General features: G+C 44.8%; 1 protein-coding gene across 2 annotated transcripts in view; it reads left to right on the top strand.

Moving 5' to 3' along the window:
• LOC111158043 (DBF4 zinc finger B) overlaps nucleotides 1-12306 on the top strand; it is a 44591-nt gene that overhangs the window by 16366 nt on the left and 15919 nt on the right. For both annotated transcript variants that reach the window (XM_022519843.1, XM_022519841.1), the window contains one exon: nucleotides 9217-9371. In XM_022519843.1, coding sequence (XP_022375551.1) covers nucleotides 9217-9371 — 155 coding nt within the window. The remainder of the gene's footprint in view (nucleotides 1-9216; nucleotides 9372-12306) is intronic.

Raw genomic sequence — 12306 nt, 5'->3', positions numbered from 1 at the left:
TCTATATGATTATTCTGTTTGAAGCTCCTGGGGATCCAATTTTGGTGTCTCTTATTTCTGTTGATTCTTACGCACGGTGGTTTGTTTCCTTCATGTGTTTTATAATGTTGGAAGGTGAGTTAATGTTTGAGGATGCTTTATCTGAGGAAATTCTTGGAACCTTGAACTAAGCTATGTACTTCTAGAACTGCTTTGCATTTGATTGTTTAAGGTATGCCAAAGACATGAGCTGGGATTATTTTTTACTTTAATTTCTCTGCTTGGCAGTGGTGATCATGGGTTTTTAGACCACATAAGTAACGTGAATTTGAATTCCAGATTCTTGAGAGGCCTGTGGTTATGAGTTCTCAGAGAAGACTTCTGTCATGCAGAGCCCAAGCTAATATAGACAGTATTCCCCCTTTGTCTCTTTTGGTGGATAGATTATTTTCTAATTTACCTTTTCTCCTAGATTCATGCAGGATTTCTCAATTCTATCTCCCTCCTTTAGGCCGGCACAAAACCTTATCTCCTGGGCCCATCTGGCTCATCAATCCCAAACCCTTTTCTTTTAAACCCACAAACTCCCCCAGGGCAGCCAGCATTAGCTTTTACCACTGTGGTTTTCAGTTTTCTCATCATTCAGGGCATTTGTGGAGTCCTTTTATTTATTTATTTTTGTGAATTTAGCTGTTAGATGGGATTTGTGTTTATATTTTAGCCAGTATTTTTTTTAGATATTTTGTATTAAGAAGGCTTTTAAATTACCTGGTCTCCAAAATGGCCTGAAATGAAGCCAAAATCTTCTTTCTCCTTAATGTCCTGAAACTTTTTTTTTTTTTAAGATTTTTATTTATTTATTTGACAGAGAGAGATCACAAGCAGACAAAGAGGCAGGCAGAGAGAGAGAGAGGGAAGCAGGCTCCCCGCTGAGCAGAGCCCAATGTGGGACTCGATCCCAGGACCCTGAGATCATGACCTGAGCCGAAGGCAGCGGCTTAACCCACTGAGCCACCCAGGCGCCCTGTCCTGAAACTTTTTGACAGTGTGCCCTGATGTGGGACTTTTTTCATTCATGGCAAGGGCACTTGGTGGAGACTCTCAGTCTGGAAACTCATTTTCTTTGTTCTGGAAGTTGGTAGCACTATTTCTGTAAGATTCATCCCCTCCATTTTCTTTCTTTTTTATTTCTGGAACTTTGTATTGTTCAGATATTGGATCTCATGGACCGATTCTTTGGTTTTCCTGTCTTTCTCTGCCACTTTCCATCTGTTTGTCTTTTGTTCTCTTCTATGTAGGATTTCTTCAACTTAACCTCCAATCATTATATTAAGTTTCCTTTTTTTTTTAAATTTTATTTATTTATTTGACAGAGATCACAAGTAGGCAGAGAGAGAGAGAGGAGGAAGCAGGCTCTCCGCCGAGCAGAGAGCCCAACATGTAACTCGATCCCAGGACCCTGGGACCATGACCCAAGCCGAAGACAGAGGCTTAACCACTGAGCCACCCAGGCGCCCCATGTAGTTTCCTTTTTTTATAGTTGCCTCTATGCTTATGGAAGGCATTGCATTCTTTTATCTCTCTGAGATATTCGTGGGTTTTTTTTGTTTTTTTGGGTTTTTTTTCTGTTTTCCTCTGCTTTCCTGTGTTGTCTCTCTTTCCTCTAAGGTCTTTTTTCTCTTTGTTTGGTAGTCAGGTTTCTTGTTAAAAGCTTTCATTTTTCTTCTATTTTAGAAGCTTTCTTTAAATATTTGATGATCTTTGATTACCCATTTTTATTTAAAAGTGAGGTGATAAAATGCCAATTGGAAAGGACTGTCGGCGATAGACTTGATTCTAGGTATTCAGGCTGGAACCCGGCAATTTTGGCGGGTGTCTTATAGCTCAGGCTGCTATAACAAAACAGCATAGACTGAGTAGCTTAAACAACAGACAGTTATTTCTCCTGTTACTGGAGACCGGTAGTCCAAGGTCAAGGCGCCAGTAGATTCAGTTTCTGGTGAGGACTCTTCCTGACTTGTACATGCCTACCATCTCACAATGTGTTCATATGACCTCTTCTTTATGCCCTCATGGATGGAGAGAGCGAAAGCTCTGGTCTCTCTCCTTATAAGGACACCAGCCTCATGGCGGGGGACAAGGTTCTACCTTATGATCTCACCTAAAGGGCCACCCCTCCTACCACTATCACACTGGGGGTTATAAGTATGGTGGTCAGCATTCTGGGAGCTCCATAGGGGAAGAGGTTTACAGGTCTCACTGATATTAAGATATCCTCTTAATCTTCCGTGTTTTCAGTGGGGCTTATCCCTGCTCTCACCTGTGCTCCATGTCCTCTAGCCCAGGGAGCTTTCACACTTAGCGCTGTTGACATGTAGGGCCAGGTCATTTTCCTGTGGGGACCTTGTCCTGGAAGATGTGAAGCTGCTTTCCTGGCCTCTGCTGGCCAGAAGCACAGCCCCTCCCCATTGTGACCACCAACAATGTTTCCATCAAAATCTCCCCCCAGGGAAGAACCATTGCCAGAGTCTTCTGCTGGGGTGAGAGAGGCTTCCTAGTGCCCGGCTAACCATTCCTTTTAAAGGCTTTCTGATAGCCTCTTTCTCAGCCCCCGTCTTGCGCTCTAGCCTTCTCTCTCTGGCCCTCCAGGTGTGGGCCTTTCAGCTCCAGCTTCTCGTGGGCTTCAGAAGCCTCTTTCTCTGGGGCCCCTGCCTGCTCTCCACTCACCATCTGCTTTCCACCTTCCACAGTTCAGGGGCATCTCTCTTGCCTATTGTCATCTTCTTGCCAGTGTCTTTGTCCATTTTTATTCTTTTCTCTGTCATTTTAGTGGCCTTTGGGGGCGAGAACAGAAGTTCTTGCATTCACCCTCCACGTGTATTCATAAGCCTGGAGAAGTTATTTCTTAAAATATTTTCCTGTCGCCATTCTTTTTTTCTTTCCCTTTGCAGCCCCTCTGTGATGTTGCTCGGACTTCTGTTTTTGTCCTTTCTTAATGTCTGGTTGGTCCACTTCTTTATCTCCTCTTGATACCTTCTGGAAGAGTTCCTCCACTCCAGCCGCCAGCTCACACTATGTTACAAGATGTAACCCACCTACTGAGGGTTTGGGTTTTTTCTTTTTCATTCTTTACTTTAAAATAATTTCAGGGGTGCCTGGGTGGCTCAGTGGGTTAGGCCTCTGCCTTCCGCTCAAGTCATGATCCCAGGGCCCTGGGATCGAGCCCCACATTGGGCTCTCTGCTCAGCAGGGAGCCTGCTTCCTCCTCTCTCTCTCTGCCTGCCTCTCTGCCTACTTGTGATCTCTGTCTGTCAAATAAATTACTAAAATCTTTTTAAAAATTTAAAATAATTTCAGACTAAAAAATAATAATTTCAGGGACGCCTGGGTGGCTCAGTTGGTTAAGCAGCTGCCTTTGGCTCAGGTCATGATCCTGGCGTCCTGGGATCGAGTCCCACATCGGGCTCCTTGCTCGTCAGGGAGCCTGCTTCTCCCTCTGCCTGCCATTCTGTCTGCCTGTGCTCACTCTCTCTCCCTCTCTCTCTGACAAATAAATAAATAAAATCTTTAAAAAAATAAATAAATAAAAAATTAAAAAAAAAATAAAAAATAATAATTTCAGACTGGAGTGTCTGGGTGGCTCAGTGGGTTGAGTATCTAACTCTTGGTTTCCACTCAGGTCATGATCTCAGGATCATGAGATCAAGCCCCACATCAGGCTCCCACTTAGTGGGGAGACTGCTTGAGATTCTCTCCTGCCACCACCCCACCACCACCCCACTCATGCTCTCTTTCTCAAATATATAAATATATCTTTAATCGTAATAATTTCAGACTTAAACATTTCAAAAACAGTCAAGGGATGAGGGAAGGTGGGGCAGAGGGAAAGAGATAATTTTTTTTTTTTTTTAAAGATTTTATTTATTTATTTGACAGAGAGACACAGAGAGCAGGAACACAAGCAGGGGGAGTGGGAGAGGGAGAAGCAGCCACTGCACCGATCAGGAAGCCCAATGTGGGGCTCGGTTCTAGGACCCCAGGAGCATGACCTGAGCCAAAGGCAGATGCCTAATGACTGAGCCACCCAGACACCCCAAGAGAGAGAATCTTTTTTTTTTTTTTTTAAGATTTTATTTATTTATTTGACAGAAAGAGATCACAAGTAGGCAGAGAGGCAGGCAGAGAGAGAGCGGGAAGCAGGCTCCCCGTTGAGCAGAGAGCCCGATGCAGGGCTCGATCCCAGGACCCTGAGACCATGACCCGAGCCGAAGGCAGAAGCCCAACCCGCTGAGCCACCCAGGTACCCCAAGAGAAAGAATCTTAAACAGGCTCCATTCCCAGCTAGTTTGGGGCTCCGTCTCACAATCCCAAGATCATGACCTGAGTCAAAATCAAGAGAAGGACCCTTAAACTAACTGCACCTCCCAGATGCCCCCCCCTTTTTAAATGTATTTTTTATTTTAAGGAGGCGCATGCCCAACATGGGGCTTAAACTCATGACCTTGAGATCAAGAGCTGCGCTCTCACCAACTGAGCCAGCCGGGTGCCCCTCATTGCACATTTATAGTTGAATCATTTATCTTTTTATTATATGAGAGTTTTTTTAACTATTGTATTTTTCATGTCTTTTATCTCCAATTCTTTACCTGCTGTTCCTGTTTTTTATTTCCAGTATTCTCCCTTTTTTGAGATAATTTGTAATACTCTAATAAAATTCTTTTCTCTGTCCGATCCATTACTTAGGACAGATACACATGCTGTACCAGAGAAAACATCTTTTATAGTACTTTCTTTCTTCAGTTGCCTCATATTTTCCTATAAGCCCATGTCCCTGGGAGACAGTTAGCCACTCTGATTGGTAACGTGCTTCTGGGACCTAGACGCAAAAGCCCAGACCCTGTCCTCTGCCACTCCATTGCGTGCAGGGACTGGGGGTGGGACAGTAGAGGACAGCCCCTGGTCCCAGCATGGGCTCAGTCACTCCCTGTTTGTAGCCACTGCCTGTGCCCTCCCAGACACACACAGTGCCTTGTCCTGTGTGCTATTCGTCGTCAAGAGCTGTCTCCTTGAGTTGTAATTACGTAACTCACCAAATGCATAGACAGTAGGGAGGGAGGTTCATTCAGACGCCAGCCAGCTCACGGTCCCCTTGACCTCTTGTTATCTCTTTCTCATACACATGTGCGTATTCACCCTGTGCTAGGCTCCCACACTGCCTTGATGGTACCCTGCTGCCTCTGGGGGGTATGGGGCTGCTTACCGGCACTGCCCACTGCCAGGCAGTGACCGCACAAGTAGAACGCAATCCCCAATCTGTCACCCACCTTCACACCTTGGCACCCTTCTGCTCTGAGCTTGCTGTCCGCCCAGCCCCCAGGGCCCGGGTCTGACATCCATCTCATTCCTCCTCACTTCCGTGCCTTCTCTAGGTTTTATTTCTGTGGAGAAAGTCAGTGGGCCTTATGTGTTTATCATCTTGTTTGGAACTCGAAAGGACTGATTCTGAGAGAGCTTTCTATACAAGTATGGAATTAAAGTGTACACCTGAAACTAATAACAATGTTGTATGTTATTTATACTTCAATTAAAAAATAAAAAAAAGAAAAGCAAGCTTTCTGGAGAAGTTAGCATTGGGAGGGATCTAGAATGGCCACAGTTAGAATAATGCCCAGGGCTGACATTCGGCGGGTATCCTCGTTTGGCTAAATCCGATACTTCTGGCCAGTCTCCATTCAGAGTGGTTGGTGCAGGTTAAGTATTTGAATATCCACCCCCCCAATACCATTACCTGACACAATTTGCAGTATTTGATTTACTCCGTATGGACTGTCCAAGGGGGATGGGTAGTAATTGTTATCACTATTTCAGAAGATTGGGAGACACTAAGAGAGACTGTGACCTGCCCAGGGTTACACAGCTAGGAAGAAGCAGAGGCAGGGACTCACATCAGGAGTCTTTTCTGTGAAATGCCAAGCTGACTCTCCAGTATTTCCCGCCTCTGTACCCGACACTTTCAGGAAGAGGAAGATTTAGGGGACCAGAAGTTAAGTGCCCGGAGGTCAGGCGCCCGCTGAGGATGGGAGAGCAGGCTCTGGTTTTATGGGAACAATACTGATATGTAAGTCAAAATCTCTTCCCCAAATAGTTCCCAGTCTAATGGGGAGCCCAGAGGTTCACCCTGAAGAAGTAAACAAGAATATGAAGCTGAAAATACCATGAGGACAGACAGTAAGTGATATGGAACTCAGAAAAAGAAAAACACCGTCTCACCAGGGCAGGCAGAGTTTAACTGAGCAGATTCAGCTGGGAGTCTGATAGGGCAGTAGGCAGCAGTGATGCAAGAATTCGTGGAATCAGGGGCGCCTGGGTGGCTCAGTGGGTTAAACCCTCTGCCTTTGGCTCAGGTCATGATCCCAGGGTCCTGGGATTGAGCCCTGCATTGGACTCTCTGCTCAGCAGGGAGCCTTGCTTCCTCCAGTCTCTCTCTCTGCCTGCATCTCTGCTTGCTTGTGATCTCTATCAAATAAATAAATTTAAAAAAAAAAGAATTAGTGGAATCAAAGAGTTTTAGGAAACTTACAAAAATATCTGATCCGGGGGCGCCTGGGTGGCTCAGTCAGTTAAGCGTCTGCCTTCGGCTTGGTCACGATCCCAGAGTCCTAGAATCAAGTCGCACATCAGGCTCCCTGCTCAGCAGGGAATCTGCTTCTCCCTCTCCCTCTGCCTCTCCCCCTACTCATGCTCACTCTCTCTCTCTGTCCGATAAATAATAAATAAAATCTTTAAAAAAATATAAAATCCAGCAATGTCACTAACCATGTCTTGGTATTGGCTGTTCCGGGTCCATTTTTTCAAGTATATGACAAACTGACTTTGTTAGTTTCAAATACACTTTTTTATTTCAGGGAAGGTTTCTTCAATTGTAATTTTTAGTATTCTGGGGACTTTTTGTTTTCTTCATTGTGTTTAGGAACTCTTCTTATCTGTATGTTAGAACTTCTTTGCCTGTCTTCAGTGTTATCACATTCTCTCAAATCCATTTTTATCTGTTTTATCTCTTAACATTTTATTGTGAAAGTTTTCAGCCCTGCAACAAAGTCAAAAGAATTCCACACAAGCACCTAGACACACCATTTAGTTTTTTTTTTTTTTTTTTTTTAAAGATTTTATTTATTTATTTGTCAGAGAGAGAGAGGGAGAGAGAGCAAGCACAGGCAGACAGAATGGCAGGCAGAGGCAGAGGGAGAAGCAGGCTCCCTGATGAGCAAGGAGCCCGATGTGGGACTCGATCCCAGGATGCTGGGATCATGACCTGAGCCGAAGGCAGCTGCTTAACCAACTGAGCCACCCAGGCGTCCCAACACACCATTTAGTTTTATCGTTGATGTTTTACTATACTTATTTTATCATCATTGATTTTTATCTATTGTATTTTTTTTTTTAATTTTATTTATTTATTTGACAGACAGAGATCACAAGTAGGCAGAGAGAGAGGGGTAAGCAGGGTCCCCGCTGAGCAGAGAGCCAGATGTGGGGCTCGATCCCAGGAACACAGGACCATGACCTGAACCAAAGGCAGAGGCTTAACCCACTGAGCCACCCAGGTGCCCCTATCTATTGTATTTTTGATACATTTCAAGTAATTTGTAGACAGTAGTACCTTTCCCTCTAAATAGTTCAGCATGCGTTTCATTGACTAGAATTCCATATTTGTTTATAGTTTTTTCCTTTTATTTTTTATTATTATTTTTTTAAAGATTTTATTTATTTATTTGACAGAGAGAAAGATCACAAGTAGGCAGAGAGGCAGGCAGAGAGAGAGGGGGAAGCAGGCTCCCTGCTGAGCAGAGAGCCCGATGCGGGGCTTGATCCCAGGACCCTGAGATCATGACCTGAGCCGAAGGCAGAGGCTTAACCCACTGAGCCACCCAGGCGCCCCTAGTTTTTTCCTTTTAATTTAAAATTTATATACAGTGAAATGCACAATTCTCAAGATTATATTCACTGAGGGCTTTGGGGGTTCCTTTTTTTAGCTTCATTGAGATATAATTTACATACTATAAAATTCATTTGTTGTAATGTATGCTTTTGGTGATTTTTAGTTAATTTACCAAGTTATGCAGCTAACACACCAGTCTAATTTTAGAATATTTTCATCAACCTGAAAAGAACCTCATGCCCATTTTTAGTCACTCCTTATTCTGCCCACCATCAGCCTTTAAGTGACCACTGATCTAATTTCTCTCTATATTTTCCTTTTCTGGGCATTTCATATAAATGCAGTCATATAATATGTGGTCCTTTGTATCTGGCTTTTCTAATTCAGCATGTGTTTGAGGTTCAACCTGGTTGTGGCATGTATCAGTAGTTCAGTCTTTTTTTTTTTTTTTTAAGATTTTATTTATTTATTTATTTGACCGGCAGAGGTCACAAGTAGGCAGAGAGGCAGGCAGAGAGGGGGAAGGGAAGCAGGCTCCCTGCCCAGCAGAAAGCCTGATGCGGGGCTCCATCCCAGGACCCTGGGATCATGACCTGAGCTGAAAGCAGAGGCTTTAACCCCCTGAGCCACCCAGGTGCCCCTAGTTCAGTCTTTTTTATTGCCCAATAAAATTACATTGAGTGGATACACCACATTCCACTTACCATTTTATTTACATGTGAATTATTCCCTATTGGCTAAATGAACCAGGCTGCAATGAACCTTCTTGTATAGGCTTGTTTTTTTTAAGATTTTATTTATTTATTAGAGAGAAAGAGAATGAGAGAGGGGAGAAGGTCAGAGGGAGAAGCAGACTCCCCATGGAGCTGGGAGCCTGATGTGGGACTCGGTCCCAGGACTCCAGGATCATGACCTGAGCTGAAGCCAGTCGCTTAACCAACTGAGCCACCCAGGCGCCCTGTATAGGTTTTTATCTGGGCATATGCCTTCATTTCTCCCTGATACAGGCCTAGGAGTGGAATTGCTGGGTCATGTGTTAATGGTTAGCATTTTGAGAAACTGCGTCACTTTTCTCAAGTGGCTGCACCGTGTTATGTTCCCGCCATCCATGTGTGAGGGTCCTGGTGTCTCTGCATCTGAGCTTCACCAGGGCGGGAGCGCTAGTCTCAGGTTCATCTTTCCATGCCCGGGGCCTACCGGGGGCATGCCATGCAGAGGCCGTCGGTGAGCATTGCTTTGCTCACGGGACTCCCTTAGCCCATCCTTCTCACTTTGTTCCTTTTGTCATTCTTTTCTAGGGACTCAGCTGGGAGTTTCCAGTTGTCTGGAAAAATGCCAGAAGAACTCACCAAATGCTGGGAGGCAGCCCTTCTCTGGAAAGTCCTTTTATCTGGATCTGCCTGCTGGCAAAAGTCTCCAGTTTTTGACGGGGGCCATCCAGCAGCTGGGTGGGGTATGTGAGCTGCTCCTGACCTGTGATGTCATGTGCCTTTGTGGGTGGTAGGGCAGGAGCTGGAGAGGAGTTCTGTCTGTGACTTCCAGGTATTTTCAGTGGTATGACTACAGTTTCCAAAGCCACCCTTTTTAAAAATGAAGTTAGGGGCGCCTGGGTGGCTCAGTGGGTTAAGCCGCTGCCTTCGGCTCGGGTCATGATCTCAGGGTCCTGGGATCGAGTCCCGCATCGGGCTCTCTGCTCGGCAGGGAGCCTGCTTCCCTCTCTCTCTCTCTCTGCCTGCCTCTCTGTCTACTTGTGATCTCTCTCTGTCAAATAAATAAATAAAATCTTAAAAAAAAAAAAAAAAAAATGAAGTTAGAGGGGCGCCTGCGTGGCTCAGTGGGTTAAGCCTCTGCCTTCGGCTCAGGTCATGATCTCAGGGTCCTGGGATCGAGCCCTGCATCGGGCTCTTTGCACAGCAGGAAGCCTGTTTCCCCCTCTCTCTGCCTACTTGTGATCTCTGTTGAGTAAAGAAAAATTAAAAAAAAAAAAAAAAAGCTTTAAAAAAAAAAATGAAGTTAGAGGTGCCTGGTGGCTCAGTAGGTTAAGCGGCTGCCTTCAGCTCAGGTCATGATCTCAGGGTCCTGGGATCAAGTCCCACATCAGGCTCCCACTCAAATAAATAAAGTGGTTTTGTTATTTTTTAAATGGCTTTTAGTGTATTCACAGAGATATGCAAGCTGTGTGAATACACAGTCAGACTTAGAACATTTTTCATCACCCCCAAAAGAAAAAAGAAGCCCATAACCATTGTCAGTCACTGCCCATTTCTTCTCAGTACCCCTAATCTGGATAAGCATTCATCTACTTCTTCTTTTTTTTTTTTTTTTTTAAGATTTTATTTATTTATTTGACAGAGATCAGAAGTCAGCAGAGAAGCAGGCAGAGAGAGTGAGGGGGGGAAGCAGGCTCCCCGCTGAGCAGAGATTCCCGACGTGGGGCTCGATCCCAGGACCCTGAGACCATGGCCCAAGCCGAAGGCAGAGGCTCAACCCACTGAGCCACCCAGGCGCCCCATGCATTCATCTACTTCTGTCTCTATTCTTTTTCCCTTTTTAAAATTTTATTATTATTATTATTTTAGAGTGGGGAGGGAGAGAGGGCAAGGGAGAAAGAGAATCTTTTTTTTTTTTTTTTTTTTTTAAGATTTTATTTTTTTATTTGACAGAGAGATCACAAGCAGGCAGAGAGGCAGGCAGAGAGAGAGGAGGAAGCAGGCTCCCCTAGAGAGCAGAGAGCCCGATGCGGGGCTCCATCCCAGGACTCCGAGATCATGACCTGAGCCGAAGGCAGCGGCTTAACCCACTGAGCCACCTAGGCGCCCCGAGAAAGAGAATCTTAAGCAGACTCTGCCCAGTGGAGAGCCCCACATGAGTCTCTATCTCCCAACCCTGAGATCGTGACCTGAGCTGAAATCAAGAGTCAGATACCGAACCAACAGAACCACCCAGGTGTCCCATTCTTTTATTTTTTTTTTAATGCTCATTTTCTGTGTAGCTATGATCATGAATACATTTTTGATTACCAACATTTTGCCCACAACCTTAATGCATTAGCACTTTCCTATCATTATTGTCTCTCATATGCATTATTTGTAATGAGCATATAATATTTTTTGAGCGGGTTATTAGTTTACTTAATCGTTCCCCTGTGGACATTGAGATTATTTCTAAATTTTAGCTCTTTTAAATAACACTGGTAAAAAAAACTTTGGGTAAAAAGCATTTGCCATGTTTGTGTCCTTTAAAATATTTTTAAGGTGCGTGTGTGTCTTAGTAAGCAATTGGCATGAGTAACTCTTGTGTTTAGAAAATAGGATGATGGTGCTTGGCCCCAAAGAGGCAGGCAGCTGGGGAAATGACTTGAATAAGCTTGGAATGCAGAGAATTGTCAAAGGAACAGAAGCTCAGGGATATGGAAACTCAGCAGTGGGGAATGTACCAAATGATGATTATACACCCGCACCTGGCCCCAAATTACTTTTGAACTTTTAGTCTGTTCTATCATTTAGCCTTTGGTGTGTAAAAAACCACCCCAGAACTGGGGCATAAAACAAGTTATTGAAGCACCTAGGTGGCTCAGTTGGTTGAGTGTCCAACTCTTTTTTTTTTTTTTTTTTTAAGATTCATTTATTTTAGAGAGAGAGCACATGCGTGCGCGTGAGCCCGGGGAGGGGCTAAAGGCAAGGGAGAGAAGCAGACTCCCAGCTGAGCAGGGAACCCGACATGGGGCTCAATCTCATGATCTCGAGATCATGACCTAAGCCGAAATCAAGAGTTGGACACTGAAATGACTGAACCACCCAGGCGCCCTGAGCATCCAGCTCTCAATTTCAGCTCAGGTCACGATCTCGGGGTTGTGAGAGCGAGTCTTGTGTTGTGCTCTGTGCTTCAGATTCTCTCTCCTTCTCCCTCTCCCTCGTCCCCCCGCTCTCTCACCACCTGCTTGTCTGCAAGTGCTCTCTCGCTCGCTCACTCTCTCCAAGACCCTTTCTGGTTTCACATTTTTGCTCCTTTTGGTGGTATGGCCAAGATCACAGGTGCAATGTCAGAATGCCACAGTGCGTCTTCACAGGAAAGCTGTGACCTAACTAAGCTATTCTTTTTCTTTTTTTTTTTTTTTTAAGATTTTATTTATTTATTTGACAGAGAGATCACAAGTAGGCAGAGAGGCAGGCAGAGAGGGGGGCGGTAAGCAGGCTCCCTGCTGAGCAGAGAGCCCGATGTGGGGCTTAATCCCAGGACCCTGAGATCATGACCTGAGCCGAAGGCAGAGGCTTAACCCATTGAGCCACCCAGGCACACCTTAATTTTTTTTTTTTAAAGATTTTATTTGTGTGGGGGCGCCTGTGTAGCTCAGTGGGTTAAAGCCTCTGCCTTCGGCTCAGGTCATG

This window comes from Enhydra lutris, unplaced genomic scaffold (assembly GCF_002288905.1).
Source record: "Enhydra lutris kenyoni isolate GAN:26980312 unplaced genomic scaffold, ASM228890v2 scaffoldscaffold57, whole genome shotgun sequence".
NCBI lineage: Eukaryota > Metazoa > Chordata > Mammalia > Carnivora > Mustelidae > Enhydra > Enhydra lutris.
This window is presented reverse-complemented; position numbering and strand designations above follow the sequence as displayed.